Source organism: Podarcis bocagei (genome assembly GCF_964188305.1).
Source record: "Podarcis bocagei genome assembly, chromosome: 6".
Taxonomy (NCBI): domain Eukaryota; kingdom Metazoa; phylum Chordata; class Lepidosauria; order Squamata; family Lacertidae; genus Podarcis; species Podarcis bocagei.
The window spans coordinates 102778992-102794825 of NC_138130.1; the positions used below are offsets into that span (position 1 = coordinate 102778992).

A 15834-nucleotide genomic window follows, 5' to 3' on the forward strand; every position below is an offset into this window, starting at 1 on the left:
TTCAGATGATGATGATGATGATGATTTCACAGATTACAGTGGTACTGATGATGACAGTGATAGCTCAGAGAGCTCAGTTGTAACAGTCATTGAGAGGAAATCTCACACAATGGATAGACCTTCACAGGTGAAGGATGAACCACTGTTTGCAATTGGATCTGGTTCTCAACAAAGTCCTGAGGTTGAACCAGTGAGCAGAGAGGATCAGCACCTCATACGCAGGTCTGAGAGAGTTACAAAGGGTGTACCACCAAAGAGGTATTCCAAAGAGTTTGCTAACTTAGCTGTTGCGTGTGTTGCTATTGTTAACAACTCAAAACAGGTTGAAGCAGTGTCTAAGTCAGAGACAAAGACACAACAGAGAGCTGCTAGCCAAGGTAATGCAGATGCACTCATTCCTTGGAAGCCAGACAACCAGAGAGGTACACTGGGGAAACCAGTGGTGGGGAGTTCCAAGGGTGGAACTGAAACAACAGGGGACTGTTATATGTATAACAACTGTTTGTTTTCTTCTCTGGATCATGTTTTGCCCATTGATGCTTTTGGGGGAGGTTGTCAGGAAAAAGCAGCAATGCAAAAGCCAGCTGCAGGTGGCTGGAATGCAAAAGAGGATGTTGATGTCTGGAACTGTACTGTTGGGGAAAAGGGGCAGTCTATTCTCTGTACTGAGCACCGGATGTTAGCTCAGAGTGTCATCTGACCTGTACTGGAAGTACAGGGGTGGAGCTGTGACTCTACTGCCAGAGTCTGGAGGGTACAGACACGTTTCTCTGTACTGCTGAATGACAGGAATAAAAGACATGTAAATAGGACTCCTGTCTGTCTCTTTCCCCTCCCTGGGGGATGCAGGGAGGAGGAGGAGGGTGTGTTCTCTTCACGTTTGAGGAGGATCGCCGATTTGTGACCTTGCCTGTATCCTGCCGGGAGACGCAGACGGGAAGGTCAACAAGGATCTCAGCCGGATGCCTGGAGTGAGGCCAGTTACCTCTGACTGCGGCTGAGATTTCTGACAGAGTACCCACAGAATTGTGGTGTCTACTGGCAACACACAAAGGAGAACAAATGAAAGACAAACACAAGGGGCAGGAAAAAACCTGGAAAGGGCCATACCAAATGGACATCCGGTGTGAAGAGGTCACTTTCCCCACTGCTGAACAATGCCACAGGTAGAGGAGATGGAATGCTAGAAGTGTCTCCGGGGCAAGGGGAGCTGCTGGGAAACTCAACTATGGGCTCAAAATACTACTTTTTTAAAAAGTTGTTGCCATTATAGGCATTGCCATTCAAATGGCATGCATGCATCATGCGATTGATTGTGCAAGGTGGGCCTTACCTGGCTCCCCATCAATATTTTATTCAAGTCGGCAGCACTGGGTCGGGTGGTTTCCAAATTAAATAAAGACATAAATTGCCTTCCTTTGCACATGTCAATATCCTCATTTATTATTTTTAAAATTTAGTTGCCCTTCATCTGAAGATTTTAAAATATAAACATAGAGGATAAAAGCATGGCTTTCTCAAAAACAAGTGAAGCCAAAGAAATCTCTCCTTTTCTTTTTTTGGATGGAGTTACAAATTTTGTTGATCAGGGAACTGCTTTGGAAGTAGTTCATCTCGATTTCAGTAAGGCTTTTGACAAAGTCCTCTGTGATATTTATGTGAGGAAGGTGGTAAAATGTGGGCTGAATGAGGTAACTGTTAGGTGGATTTGACTGACCGAACCCAAAGAAGACTCCTTCATGGGTCCTCCTCATCCTGGGGAAAAGTGACAAGAGGGGTGCTGCCGGGTCTTGATAAATGACATGGATGAAGGAAATGAGGGGATGCTCATCACATTTGCAGACGAGACCAAACAGATCATAATGGTGTCCTCTCTCTTTTTCAGCAACAGACAGGGAGACACAGAACAGTGCAAAAGCACAGCAGAGCAGAAGAGATAAGACTGACTTCCGTTCTTACACTTTCCAAGCCTAGGAAACTAAACAGGTTCATGTTGAAAATGAACTTTCTTAAACACCCTTTTTATTAGGTATCCCAAAGCAAGTGCTGCCAAAAGAAAAATGGATATTATTTATGTAGGCTACAACAGCGGCCAGAATCTTGATTGCACAATATTGGAAGACAGAAGACATACCATCAAAGGAACAATGGCCAGAAAAACTGATGAACTCTGCAGAGTTGGCTAAGCTAACAGATAAACTATGAGAGAAGGACAAAAAGGACTTCAAAAGAGTCTGGGAACCATTTACAGTCTATTTGCAGAAACAACAAAATGGACTGGATTCACTGGCAGGGTTTGAATAAACTTTCACATCTTTATTTCAATAACAGATACTTTAGAGAAATGATTTGGGAAATTGCTTTTATATAAGAAAAGCAGGATACAACAAATAAAGCTAAATAACTCAGCAGAGGGGAAGTTGAGGGAAGTCCAGAGGAAGGGAGGGAAAACAATGGTAAATAACATGATGATTGTGATCTGTATTTTTATTTGTTATAAAATTCAATAAATATTCATTTTATTTTAAAAAAAGAAAGTAAACAGAGACATGTGACATACTAGCCACTTATCCAGCAATGGGAAGAGTGAATTGCTAACACAACACACATGATTGCAGGTGTTACAGAAATAACATGGGGTGGCAAATCTTTAAAGTCGTCACAATGTGTTCAATTCTGGGCATCACTGAAGGAGAAGGGATGTGTCTGCAAGCATTGGAGAGTGAATTTTAAGTTATGGTGGGGTGGGGTGATGGGCTGAAATTTAGCCAAGCTTTGCTCTTTGGTAGAAAAAGATGGAAGGATTGGTTTTCAGAGTTTGGAATAGAGGTGAAAGCGGTGATGTTTTGGAGCAGAGCTGGCGATATCAAGCATTTGAGTGATTATCTGGGGATTTTCATCACTTTGTCTGTTATTCAAATCGGACTTCAAATAGGCTAAAGTCCAGCCAAAGTTTAAAGCACATACAAATTCATAATTAGGTGGAATGTGCCTTGACCAAACTTTTATTCCTGGCTTTCGGTGGGAAAGTTGAGTTGTTGGGTTGTCTGAATGTTGAAGTTCTGATCTATTTAAAGTTTCAGATCTATAAGCCTGCTTGCTAAGCAAAAAGAAACAGGAAAGCATACATATCAGAAATGTCTTAGGACATCAAACTGGGAAAGGGGATTTTAAACTAACTGAAAAGGTTTTATGCCCTTGGGAATTTGGTCTCTTAAATCTTAAATCTACCCCTTCGCCTTCCTTGAGTCCCTGGTAGGACAAGCCAATCATGGCTTTATTCAAATGGTAATTTAGTCAGGTGATGCAACACTTCAAATGGTATAATAGATTGCTGAATCATGTACCCTGTACATGTACAGTGGCTACATTAGTTTAAAAAAAGAAGAAAAGAAAAGAAAAAGTAGGTTTAAACCAAGAGGTGACAAAGCTATGCTCTGCTCATGAAACTTGATTCAAATTTCTTTTTGTAAAATTGGGAGCCATTAAGGGAACTGCAGGTGGCGCTGTGGGTAAAAGCCTCAGCACCTAGGGCTTGCCGATCGAAAGGTCAGCGGTTTGAATCCCTGCGGCGGGGTGCGCTCCCGTCGTTCGGTCCCAGCGCCTGCCAACCTAGCAGTTTGAAAGCACCCCCGGGTGCAAGTAGATAAATAGGGACCGCTTACAAGCGGGAAGGTAAACGGTGTTTCCGTGTGCGGCTCTGGTTCGCCAGAGCAGCGATGTCACGCTGGCCACGTGACCCGGAAGTGTCTTTGGACAGCGCTGGCCCCCGGCCTCTTGAGTGAGATGGGCACACAACCCTAGAGTCTGGCAAGACTGGCCCGTACGGGCAGCGGTACCTTTACCTTTAAGGGAACTGCAGTGAGAAGGACCCCTTTTGTGTGTTTGTGTAAAATGGTTGGTTGCCCCAAATCTTTGCCCCAGGGGGTCCCAAAGGGGAAATAATGGTGAAGTACTGAACCATCAACAATGGAAGAAAGGTTGCCAAGGTCCAAATCTAACATGCAAGATTCTTTCCACAGGTAAATTTCAGAGTTCTCCCACTCTGAATTGTCTCTGAGTAGTTTGTTTTTTTTAATGGATTGTTATGAATTTTATCAGGTTTTGTTTTGTGTGTATATACCTATGCATTATAGCAGGGACGTCCAACTTCCAAGAGACGTTACTAACTCCCAGTAATAAAAAACCTGCCAGTCATCTACCCATTGTCTTTGCCCAGAGTTGTTGAGCTTTTCTCAGGGAGCAGTGACCAGAGTTGTGGATCCACCAGTAGATCGCGACTGACCTGTTGCACGTACCTCCATTCTAGGAACAGCATCCCTGACGCAGAATTTCACAGGAAGTCCCTAAGTTGATTCCCCTTTCAGACAGGATACCTGAACGTAAGCCAGCAGGGTCCTCCTCTCCGGCAGCCCCAGAACGGCCTCTGCTGTCCGGTGCTTGGACACCTGAAGGGCATGGAGGCCTCTCAGGGCAGCTGCCTGGCAGCTCTGCATCACCTGGAGCAAGAGATCTTGTTCTGGCTCCAGCAAAAGTCAGGCTGTCAGTTCCTCGCAACTGAGAGTCCCGGCAGCGGGGACCAGGTCTTTGGGATCCTCTCCCTCATAGCTGTCAACTTTTCCCTTTTCTTGCGAGGAATCCTATTCGGAAAAAGGGAATTTCCATTAAAAAAGGGAAACGTTGACAGCTATTCTCTCCCTACTCTTGTTTCCTCCAATACTCACCATTGCTGGATGAAGAAAGCCTGTGGCACATCTTCAAGAAGAGAAAAACAAGTAATAAATGAAATAAGAAACTGAGAAAATAAGAATCCACTGTTTGCCTCGCCTTGTCCTCCATCAACTGCCACCAACTGCTCTCTCCTCCACTCGCCTCACTACTAACCCAAAATGGCCGCCTGCAAGTCTGTGGTCCTTGTCACCATGGCAACCCCCCCTCACCTGGACCTGGGCCCACCTGGCTCCACCTACTGGGAGATGATCTATAATGAAATGAAAAAAAAGTTTTAAGATAACCTTTGTTAAAAGATCAGAAGCGTTTTTATTAGGAATTTTAGGGAAGGATTTACCAAAAGATAAGGAAAATCTATTCATGTATGTGACAACAGCGGCCAGAATTTTACTAGCTCAAAGATGGAAAGGCAATGAAAAACCAGCGAAAGAACAATGGCAAGAAAAGTTGATGGAATACGCTGAAATGGCGAAGTTAATTCAGAGACTTAAAGATAAGGACAATAATGACTTTTAAAAGGATTGGGAACCTTTTAAGATGTATATACAGAAACAATGCATAGAAATGAACTCACTGGCAGGATTTGAGTGATACACTTACAATGGACAAATACAAACAGAAAATGCAGTTATGAGGTAAAAATGAGAAGGAAGAGACAAATGTTATAACCTTCATTCTAATATATGTAATTTAAATGTTTGATTATGTTAAAATTTCTTTAATTCAGTTATTAAAAGTGGCTCCTCTTACTTAAGGGCCCCACAGACCTCATGGGACACCAGTGCAGATTCCCTTATTGCTTTTTTGAGTCGACCAGCAATGGGGGGTGCATTTCCTATTTTACAGGAGGGCTGTTGCTGAAGCACATGGCATGCTCTCAGTGGCGTAGCGTGGGGGGTGCAGCGGGGGCCGGCCGCACCGGCCGCAACATCTGGGGGGGGGCGCTAATCTAGTGGAAGAGACTCGAGTGCTAAAATCCACGGGTTAGGGGGCGCAAATTACTTGCCTTGCCCCGGGTGCTGACAACCCACGCTACGCCACTGCATGCTCTTCACACTTAGTTATCTATTAGGAACACAGGCACAAATTATTGTGTGTGTGTTTGTATTTGCAAACTACCCCAATCTGAGCAGTGAGATTCCAGGGGTCCCAGGCGTTTCCCCATCTTCGGTTTCCTTGGAACGAAAGGCAGCGGAGACTGTGTTGTCTTTATGATATCTAGTTTTATTTACTCGAATACACAACCGGAGTGTAGGACGGAGGGGCTCACAGCATCAAGACCCGAACAGATCTTGCTTCTCTATTAGTCGCAGCTTTGGCTCCGGCACAGAGCAAGCTGGTTTCGGGGTTTCCCACAACTCTCTCTGGGTCTTGCTTTCCTACCTAGCAGCCAGGTGAGATGGGAGGGGGGAGGACAGCCCCCCCATTAGCTGCAGCTCTTGCAACCCAGCTCCTTCGTTGGGGATGCCGAGGAGGACACTCTATGGCCAGCGAAGGCCCTTGTCTTGCCAAGAAACTTGTCTGTGGGAATCGTGCATCCATAGTGCTATGGAAAGGGTGAATTTCTTCTAGAATTCTCTGGTGTCACCAGAAGAGGAAGCCGTTCTTTTCAGTTAGGTCTGTTATCAAATGCAGAGGATGAGTAGCCTTGGGAGCCTCTTGGGGAGATGGAAGTATTTAGAAAGGAGAACACTCACCTAATCAAATTTAATAATAATAATAATAATAATAATAATAATAATAATAATAATAATAGTACCCCACCCATCTGGCTGAGTTCCCCAGCCACTCTGGGCGGCTTCCAACAAAATATTAAAATACAATAGTCCATCAAATATCAAAAGCTTCCCTAAACATAAAAATAACAAAATAAAAAAATTCCTTCCAGTAGCACCTTAAAGAGCAACTAAGTTAGTTCTTGGTATGAGCTTTCGTGTGCATGCACACTTCTTCAGATACCAGTGTCCATGCACACGAAAGCTCATACCAAGAGCTAACTTAGTTGGTCTTTAAGGTGCTACTGGAAGGAATTTTTTTTATTTTGACTATGACAGACCAACACGGCTACCTATCTGTAACTCATAAAAATAACAACAATCCATTTTCAGCCCATTGAATTAGCAATTACCGTATTTTTCGCCCTATAGGACGCACTTTTCCCCCTCCAAAAATGAAGGGGAAATCTGGGTGCGTCCTATGGGGTGAATGCAGGCTTTCGCCGAAGCTTGGAGAGCGAGAGGGGTCGGTGCGCACCAACCCCTCTCGCTCTCCAGGCTTCAGTAAGACATCCGCAGCCTAGGCAGCCCTGCGGGAGTTCCCACAGGGCTGTCTAGGCTGTGGATAGTAGCCTGCTTCCCGGAGCGCCGGGTGCGCTGAAAGCAGAGCGCCCGGCGCTTCGGGAACACCTCCACAGCCTACACAGCCCTGCGGGAGTTCCCCGCAGGGCTCCCCATGCTGCGGATAGCAGCCTGCCGCCCGGCGGGCGAGGCGCCCTGAAGCAGCGCACCCCGTGCACCGGACAGACATCCGCAGCGTGGGGAGCCCTGCAGGAGTTCCCCACAGGGCTCCCCACGCTGCGGATAGCAGCCTGCTGCCTGACGGGCGGGGCGCCCTGAAGCAGAGCGCCCCTCGCGCCGGGCAGACATCTGTTAGCCCCACAAGTTCGGGGGACAGCAGGGAGGCGCAGCACCGCCATCCCGCTGTTCCTCGACCTGGTTCGGTTTCCCCGACCGGCTTTTGGGGGGGGAAATAAAGGGGGGGAATTTCCTTTATTTCCCCCCCAAAAAACTAGGTGCGTCCTATGGGACAGAGCGTCCTATGGGACGAAAAATACGGTAAGCATTTCTGGAAAGGGAAATGGCATACTTTTGTATATTAGCATAAAAAGCATGCATAGGAAAGTATTACTCATTTATGATGAGAATAGGATTTATTTATTTTGAACTTCGCTTGGTTCCTCCTTGGCAGCCAGTGCGATTGTTTCAGCAGGGCTAGAACTCAGGACCCGCTGCCTTGAGGGACACCTAAGAGCAGTTGGGCAGGGGAAAGGTCTCCCTTGGGAGGTGGTGGACTCTTCTTCCTTGGAGGTTTCTAAGCAGAGATCGGACGGCCATCTGCCATGGATGCTTTAGCGGAGATTCCTGCATTGCTGGGGGTTGGACTAGATGACCCTGGGATCCCCTCCTATCTCTCCACTCCTGAATTCTAGGAGGAGCTTCCTTGCCTCCTGCAAAGCCCTTTTCCCTGCAAGCTCTTCCTCTGGTTTCTGGCCAAGGGAGGGAGATGCTCAGAGTCCAACCAAGAGCATCACCCTAAAGCAAGAGAGGGCTTAATTTCCATTAGCAACGGCCTGATTTGCAATAGCTTGTGTCATGTATGCCACGTATGCATAAGGAAGTGTCACGCAGGCAAAAGAAAGGTTAACCAAATATGGTCCGAGAAGAGAACAAAGGAGAGAATAAGGAAGTCAGCCATATAAGGTAATGAAGGTGAAGCTGCCCGTTGATTGAAGGAGGGACGGGTGTAGCAAAAGTATAAATTTGCTTGCCAAGTGCTATGTAGGTGGGCCAGTCTTTGGGAATTATCCCGCTAGCTGCCTCTGCGCAGAATGCAATAAACTCTTTTCTCTGAGGAAGTCCGTTCCCTGGTGATCTTTGTCTCCTCCCTGTTCCAAGAGTTCAGCGGGCGAATGAGCTCAGGCTCAAGGATCCAGAAGTAAGGCTTCAACCCCCAAAAGGATATCTGGGCAGTGGCCTAGCCAGGGGGGCAGCTGCGCCCCCCAATCCATAAAAAATAATAGAAATCTGAGGTTCTGCCAAGCGAGAGAGGGCTGAGCTGGAGGGACTCGGCTTGGCAAGGGTTAAAGGGAAGTGAGCTGCCTTCCTAGAGAGGCCAGGAAGCAAGAGGGGGCCAGGTCCTCCAGAGCCAAGGCCCCTCCCTCCCCAGTCCTTTCCTTGCTTTGGGGTCTCTCCTGCAAGGGCTGCCTCGCTGTCCCCTCCTGGGATCTGGTGAGTCTCCTCTCTCTCCCCCCAGAGGGTGCAGTGGGGAGAGGGGGGGTCCCAGGGCTGCAGCAGGGGAGGATGCCTGGGGGGCCTGATCCGGGAGGGGCCAGGTCTGCCACGCTCTCCTTCCTGGAGATCAGAGGATCCCAAACTCATTTGGCCCTCCGCCCCCCCTTCAGAAAAGATCTCCCTTCTTTAAACAAAGGAGTCCCTGGGACTTTTGTGCTGTTTTATTAGCCGTGACCCCCGCTAATTGATTTACAAACCTCGATTAGCGGTTTATTGCTGCCCGGCACGCTTCCACCCCAGCTCTTCTTCGTCACGGTCAGCAGAGCTTCGCACAGCGTTGTAAACTGTCACCTGCTGGATCAGCTCCCAGACAAACACACAGAGTCCCGTTTGTCTCTATACAGCATTTATTTCCAACATTTCTCAGGTATTTCCAGGGCTATTAGCAGCCATACCAAGACCACGTCTTTTCCCCACAAAGTTCAAAGTGGGACTGACAAACTCCTCCCAAAAACTCCTCCCAGCTTCTACAGCTGACGTCAGAATGGTGAGGCATCATGGGAACAACTTAACCAGTTAAGTTCCAACTCCAACACCCCCCCTTGCATCACATTCTGACCACACCTTTTTGAGTTCAACACCTTCCCCTTTGCCTTGTGCTCTTTCCCAGCATCTTTCCCAGGCACCCGTTGAACCCCTTCAACACTCCCAGAATCACACTGTGCGACACTTTTCCACGCACCTGTGACCTGATACCCTACTGACCCATTAGGGCCAGCAGTTGTGTCTTCTCCGTCAGACGTTTCCCCCTCTGACTTGACAACCCTTCCGTGAGCTTTCTCCATTACCGGAGATGAAGCCTCACACCTGGACACTCCTTTCACAACCCTTGGAGATGCCCAAACCTGCCCTGAACCCTGACCCTGGACCTGGTCCCCATCACCGGGATCTGAACCCTGATTCTGGACCTGGTCCCCGTCACTGGGTTCAGCCACAGCCTCCCTTCTCCCTTGAGAAGACTTTGCACCCGTCACCTGGTGACGTATTCCCTTTTCCTTGAAAAACTCCTCCAGAGCAGACCCAGTAAACTGTGACCCTCGGTCGCTCTTGAACCCTTGCACCCTGGTGGAGAACCTTAGTTCCACCTCCGCAACCCAATCCTGGATCAGTTGCGTCACCTCCCCCTCTGATTTGAGAGAGAAACTCCAGCCAACCTGGCTGTGGCCACCTGTCAGCGACAGCACATACCTGGCCTCACCCAGACTCTCAGACCTCTTGGGTCCTGACAGATCTGTGAGAACCAGCCCAAAGGGCTCTTCGGTTACCCTCCCAAACCCGGGAAAACCAAGCACCTTTGCACCCTTGCATGTCCTGTACCCTTGGGACCTCCCACATTGTGTGATTTTACACCCTTTTGTGCACCTGTGCAACTTTTGCACATGACTGGGAATCTTAGCACACTGCACCTGTGCTTTACCAGCATTCCCACAACCCTCCAGAGGTGACTCCAGAACAAAGACGTTGTTCTCCCTCTGCATGTTGACCCGTTGTCTCCCTCCTCTGAAAATGGAACAGGTGTCATTTTCAAAACGAGCATTGTATCCCTGCTTCATTAGAGCTGATACATATAAAAGACAACACTTCAGTCCCGGCACAACGCAGATCTCTAGCTCCTCCTGTGAAGGAGAGAAAAAACACGTTAGCCACACCACAGACTGCCTTTTTTGTGTTCCGTCTGTGAATAAAACAGTCATCCCTGTCAAAACAGCCCTGCATTTCCGCAGCTTCCCAGCAGATGTCTCTGGAATCAAGTTGCAATTAGCAGCAGAGCCAATAACAACACTCTGCTCTGGCCTTGTCCCACGAGTCTCTTGCTGGCACCTGGCACGTTCACCAGCCTCAGTCTCACGCCTGGTTGTTTTTTTTCAGACCAGTTGCCATGGAAACCCGACTGGTTCCCATGAGAATTCAGCAGTTTGACCTTGGCAACATCCTGTCTTGTCTCTCTGCTCCGGTGGGGGCAACTGCTACGCAGACGTTGAACTCCAGTGGAAAAACACTGCCTGGGGCTCCTCCCAGCTGGCTTGGCCTTCCTCCTCCCGGAAAAGCACCTCTTGCCAGATCCGCCCCCCCTGAATTGCCGCTTCATTCCAGCACGTACAGTGGAAAACTTTGAACGTGCCTTTGGAAACCTTCCGCCCCCCCTACCTGCTCAGCAGCACTCCTTGTGGCTAAAGCATCAGGGACAGGGGCTCCAGCCATCTTTAGGCTTTTGAATTCCTTCTCCAGGGCTCTGGCCTCCTGCTGAAGCTTCACAGCAAACACAGCAGGACATTTCCAAGTGCCAATAGTCCCTTTGCCCCCCCTCTGGGGCCCACAGCCTTTCCCAGCTGTGCACCGGCTCTCACGTAGGTGATCAGCGCCATCTTGTCTTTCTGTTCTGAAGCAGCCATCTCCCGGCCTTTGCTTTCCGCCTCCAGCCTCACAAACACCCTGGAGCGCTGAACGGCCTCTGGCTTCCTGGCACCCAGAACAGTAGACTTTAGATCAGCAGCCAGGCTGCCCAACTTCTTAAAGTGAGCCTCCCACAGTCCTCCAAGACCTGGCAGCCTGCCATCCTCTTCCGTTCTCCCAAGGGGCCCCCAAGCTGTACTCACAAGATCACCAGCTCATCCAGCACCCGTCCGGAGAAACGATTCTTTGCTGCTCTCAGCTCCTTGGCTCCACAGCAACGCAGGCACTTCTCTGGCGGTTTGCAGCCAGCTGCTTTCAAACGCCGCAGCTGCTCCTTTGCCTCTTAACATCAGGCACAAAGTCCTTCCGCCTCCTGCCGGCCCCCTGCTCGACATCGCAGATCAAAGCTCCCGACAGTTTTACAAGCGGTGATGACCCATAACCTGTGCTGTTTTATTAGCCGTGACCCCCGCTAATTGATTTACAAACCTCGATTAGCGGTTTATTGCTGCCCGGCACGCTTCCACCCCAGCTCTTCTTCGTCACGGTCAGCAGAGCTTCGCACAGCGTTGTAAACTGTCACCTGCTGGATCAGCTCCCAGACAAACACACAGAGTCCCGTTTGTCTCTATACAGCATTTATTTCCAACATTTCTCAGGTATTTCCAGGGCTATTAGCAGCCATACCAAGACCACGTCTTTTCCCCACAAAGTTCAAAGTGGGACTGACAAACTCCTCCCAAAAACTCCTCCCAGCTTCTACAGCTGACGTCAGAATGGTGAGGCATCATGGGAACAACTTAACCAGTTAAGTTCCAACTCCAACAACTTTAACTCTGTGTGACATCGCTCAGCCTCATTGCACGACAGAGGAAACATGTGCAAATGGTTTTCCAAAGCTGGACGAGGAGGTGGACAAGCCCCTCCCCCCAAAAAAAGAAAACCCCACGTGAAGGAAGGAAGGAAGGAAGGAAAGGTGGGAGAGAAAGGCCAGGAATAAAGAGAGGGATCCCAGCCCCTAGTCTGGCTGCTGCATTGCAAACCAGTTTCCCAGTCGTCTCCCAGGGCAGCTCCCCACGGAGGCCACTGCAGCAATTCCCTCGCACCCAGAGCATGGCATCCCAGGACCACATCCTCTCTGTCCCAAAGGGATTGTTGCTGGCAAAGCAGCCGGAAATGGGCGCTGCTACTCACTGAGCATCAAGGGACCTTGGCATCAATGGCTGTGTGTGTGTGAACAGAATAATAATAATAAATTACCCGCCTAAATATCAAGGGAGATGTCTTTGGCCCTGCCCACTTGGCCCTCAGGGGGTTGATCAGATACATACCTGGCCCTCAGAGCAAAGAAAAAGGGACCCCACCCCAGGAGTCTGTCTGGAGAGTGGCAGAGAGTCCAAGTGCAAGAAAAGGAGACAGAAGCGGGGGGGGGGGGAAGAACTCCTGAGGACCCCCGGGTGAGGACCCCCACTAGAGCCAAGCATCCATTTTTCACAAGATACAAATAACTATCTTGTCAGTCTGTTCTGACTTCATGCATTGACTGGAAGGCAGCAGAAACCAGGTTGATTAATCTCACAGAAATCCCTTCAGTTGCCTCCACATTTTGCAATGCTAGAAGGCTAGAGACTTAGAATCATAGAATCATAGAGTTGGAAGAGACCACAAGGGCCATCGAGTCCAACCCCCTGCCAAGCAGGAAACACCATCAGAGCACTCCTGACATATGGTTGTCAAGCCTCTGCTTAAAGACCTCCAAAGCAGGAGACTCCACCACACTCCTTGGCAGCAAATTCCACTGTCGAACAGCTCTTACTGTCAGGAAGTTCTTCCTAATGTTTAGGTGGAATCTTCTTTCTTGTAGTTTGGCTCCATTGCTCCGTGTCTGCTTCTCTGGAGCAGCAGAAAACAACCTTTCTCCCTCCTCTATGTGACATCCTTTTATATATTTGAACATGGCTATCATATCACCCCTTAACCTCCTCTTCTCCAGGCTAAACATGCCCAGCTCCCTTAGCCGTTCCTCATAAGGCATCGTTTCCAGGCCTTTGACCATTTTGGTTGCCCTCCTCTGGACACGTTCCAGTTTGTCAGTGTCCTTCTTGAACTGTGGTGCCCAGAACTGGACACAGTACTCCAGGTGAGGTCTGACCAGAGCAGAATACAGTGGCACTATTACTTCCCTTGATCTAGATGCTATACTCCTATTGATGAGGCCCAGAATTGCATTGGCTTTTTTAGCTGCCGCGTCACACTGTTGGCTCATGTCAAGTTTGTGGTCAACCAAGACTCCTAGATCCTTTTCACATTTACTGCTCTCAAGCCAGGTGTCACCCATCTTGTATTTGTGCCTCTCATTTTTTTTGCCCAAGTGCAATACTTTACATTTCTCCCTGTTAAAATTCATCTTGTTTGTTTTGGCCCAGTTCTCTAATCTGTCAAGGTCGTTTTGAAGTGTGATCCTGTCCTCTGGGGTGTTAGCCACCCCTCCCAGTTTGGTGTCATCTGCAAATTTGATCAGGATGCCCTTGAGTCCATCATCCAAGTCGTTGATAAAGATGTTGAATAAGACCGGGCCCAAGACAGAACCCTGTGGCACCCCACTAGTCACTGTTCTCCAGGATGAAGAGGAACCATTGATGAGCACCCTTTGGGTTCGGTCAGTCAGCCAGTTACAAATCCACTGAGTGGTAGCATAGTCAAGACCACATTTTACCAGCTTCTTTACAAGAATATCATGGGGCACCTTGTCAAATGCCTTACTGAAATCAAGGTAGGCTATATCCACTGAGTTCCCTTCATCTACCAGGCTTGTAATTCTGTCAAAAAACGAGATCAGGTTAGTCTGACATGACTTATTTTTCAGAAATCCATGCTGACTATTGGTGATCACAGCATTCCTTTCTAGGTGCTCACAGACTGTTTTCTTAATTATCTGCTCCAGAATCTTCCCTGGTATTGATGTCAGACTGACTGGGCGGTAATTATTTGGGTCCTCTCTTTTCCCCTTTTTGAACATAGGGACAACATTTGCCCTCCTCCAGTCTGCCGGGACTTCGCCTGTTCTCCAGGAATTCTCAAAGATGACTGCCAGTGGTTCTGAGATCACATCTGCCAGTTCTTTTAATACTCTTGGATGCAGTTCATCTGGCCCTGGAGACTTGAATACATCTAAACTAGCCAAGTATTCTTGTACTATCTCCTTAGTTATTCTGGGCTGTGTTTCCTTTGCTGAATCATTTGCTCCAAATTCTTCAGGTCGGGCATTGTTTTCTTTATCGGAGAAGACTGAGGCAAAGAAGGCATTGAGGAGTTCAGCCCTTTCTGTGTCCCTTGTTTGCATTTCACCATCTTCTCCTCTGAGTGACCCCACTGTTTCTTAGTTATTCTCCTCTTCCTGCTCTTTCTTTTCAAAAAGATAGCTCATGGTATGGGATGCTGTGCAATCCTGTCCTGGTTCCCAGCAAGACTCATCCATGCTTGCTCAGGGAACCATCCTATCTCGCCCCCGGCCTACAAATTCTGTAACAGAACAATGTATTTGCTTTGTAGGATTTCCTTGAGCTTTTCATTACGACAGACAGAACTTGGCAGAAGTCCAAAGTGTTCCTTCCGATCTCTCAGAGGCTTCCTGAGAGCACAGATGGATGAGCGAGACTCAGCTGGCCCTGGAACAGGAAGAGGCCATGGCAGCCAAACTGGGAGAAGTGGAGTATTCTGGGAAAACCTAGTGCTGACAATCCTGGGTGAGGAGGACACCCTCCGCTCAGAGGTGCAGAGCCAGCAGTTGAGGCAGTTCTGCTGCCAGGAGGCCAAAGGACCCCGAGAGGTTTGCAGCCGACTCTACCACTTTTGCCACCAGTGGCTGAAGCCGGAAAGGCACACGAAAGCTGAGATGCTGGACCTGGTGATCTTGGAGCAGTTCCTGGCTGTCCTTCCCCCGGAGATGGAGAGCTGGGTGAGGGAATGCGGAGCGGAGACCAGTTCCCAGGCGGTGGCCCTGGCCGAAGGTTTCCTCCTGAGTCAGGCAGAGGAGAGAAAGCAGGTGAGAGAGTCTTTCCTCTGGATACGCCCAAGGGGCTCCAAACAGGACAGAGAACATCCCATAATGCTCTGCTGATGGCCCGTCCTTTTTCTGGGAAAGCATCCATGGAATGAGATCTTGCACCCTTCAAGTCTTTGTCATTCTCTTTCTAATATTTCTCACCATTCTCTGTTTTGAATCCTTGTTTCTTTCTCAGGGAAAGGATCTCTTTGCAGAAATGGACCTGGATTCCTGTGAGGCAGAGAGGCCTCCGTTGGACACCAGAGAGAGGCCACTGGGTAAGGAGGAAGGTGGTTTTTCTCTGTCTGGTCTCATTCTGTTTGTTTTCCAACTCATCTGAGGGTTCTTTTCATCTTCTTTTGGGGGGGAGACAGTTGGGAAAAAGAGTCCAGAGGAGGGGAGATGTATTTCTGCACAACAAACATATGAAATGGGCACAAACGTCCAAATGCTCTGAGCAGGTAAGGCTTTCTCAAAGGCCCATCTGCAGTTAGAGATGCCCTGTTTCACCTGTGAGAGAAGCAGGCACTCCTGGCATCCTGATCACCTTTTATCTCTTGCAGGTGACAGAATGATGCTGGCAAGACCTCCTGA

General features: G+C 48.6%; 2 protein-coding genes and 1 long non-coding RNA gene across 3 annotated transcripts in view; 1 reads left to right on the forward strand and 2 right to left on the reverse strand.

The window, feature by feature from the left end:
- The window catches only part of LOC308588810 (uncharacterized protein), a 218927-nt gene that overhangs the window by 17340 nt on the left and 185753 nt on the right, over positions 1–15834 (reverse strand). The window lies entirely within an intron of this gene.
- LOC308588715 (uncharacterized protein) overlaps positions 1–15834 on the forward strand; it is an 81366-nt gene that overhangs the window by 16713 nt on the left and 48819 nt on the right. Inside the window, exons 2-3 of the mRNA XM_081197333.1 lie at positions 14748–15240; positions 15437–15518. Of these exons, the coding sequence (XP_081053459.1) occupies positions 14839–15240; positions 15437–15518 (484 nt within the window). The 5' untranslated portion in view covers positions 14748–14838. The remainder of the gene's footprint in view (positions 1–14747; positions 15241–15436; positions 15519–15834) is intronic.
- The window catches only part of LOC308588833, a 127399-nt gene that overhangs the window by 4663 nt on the left and 106902 nt on the right, over positions 1–15834 (reverse strand). The window lies entirely within an intron of this gene.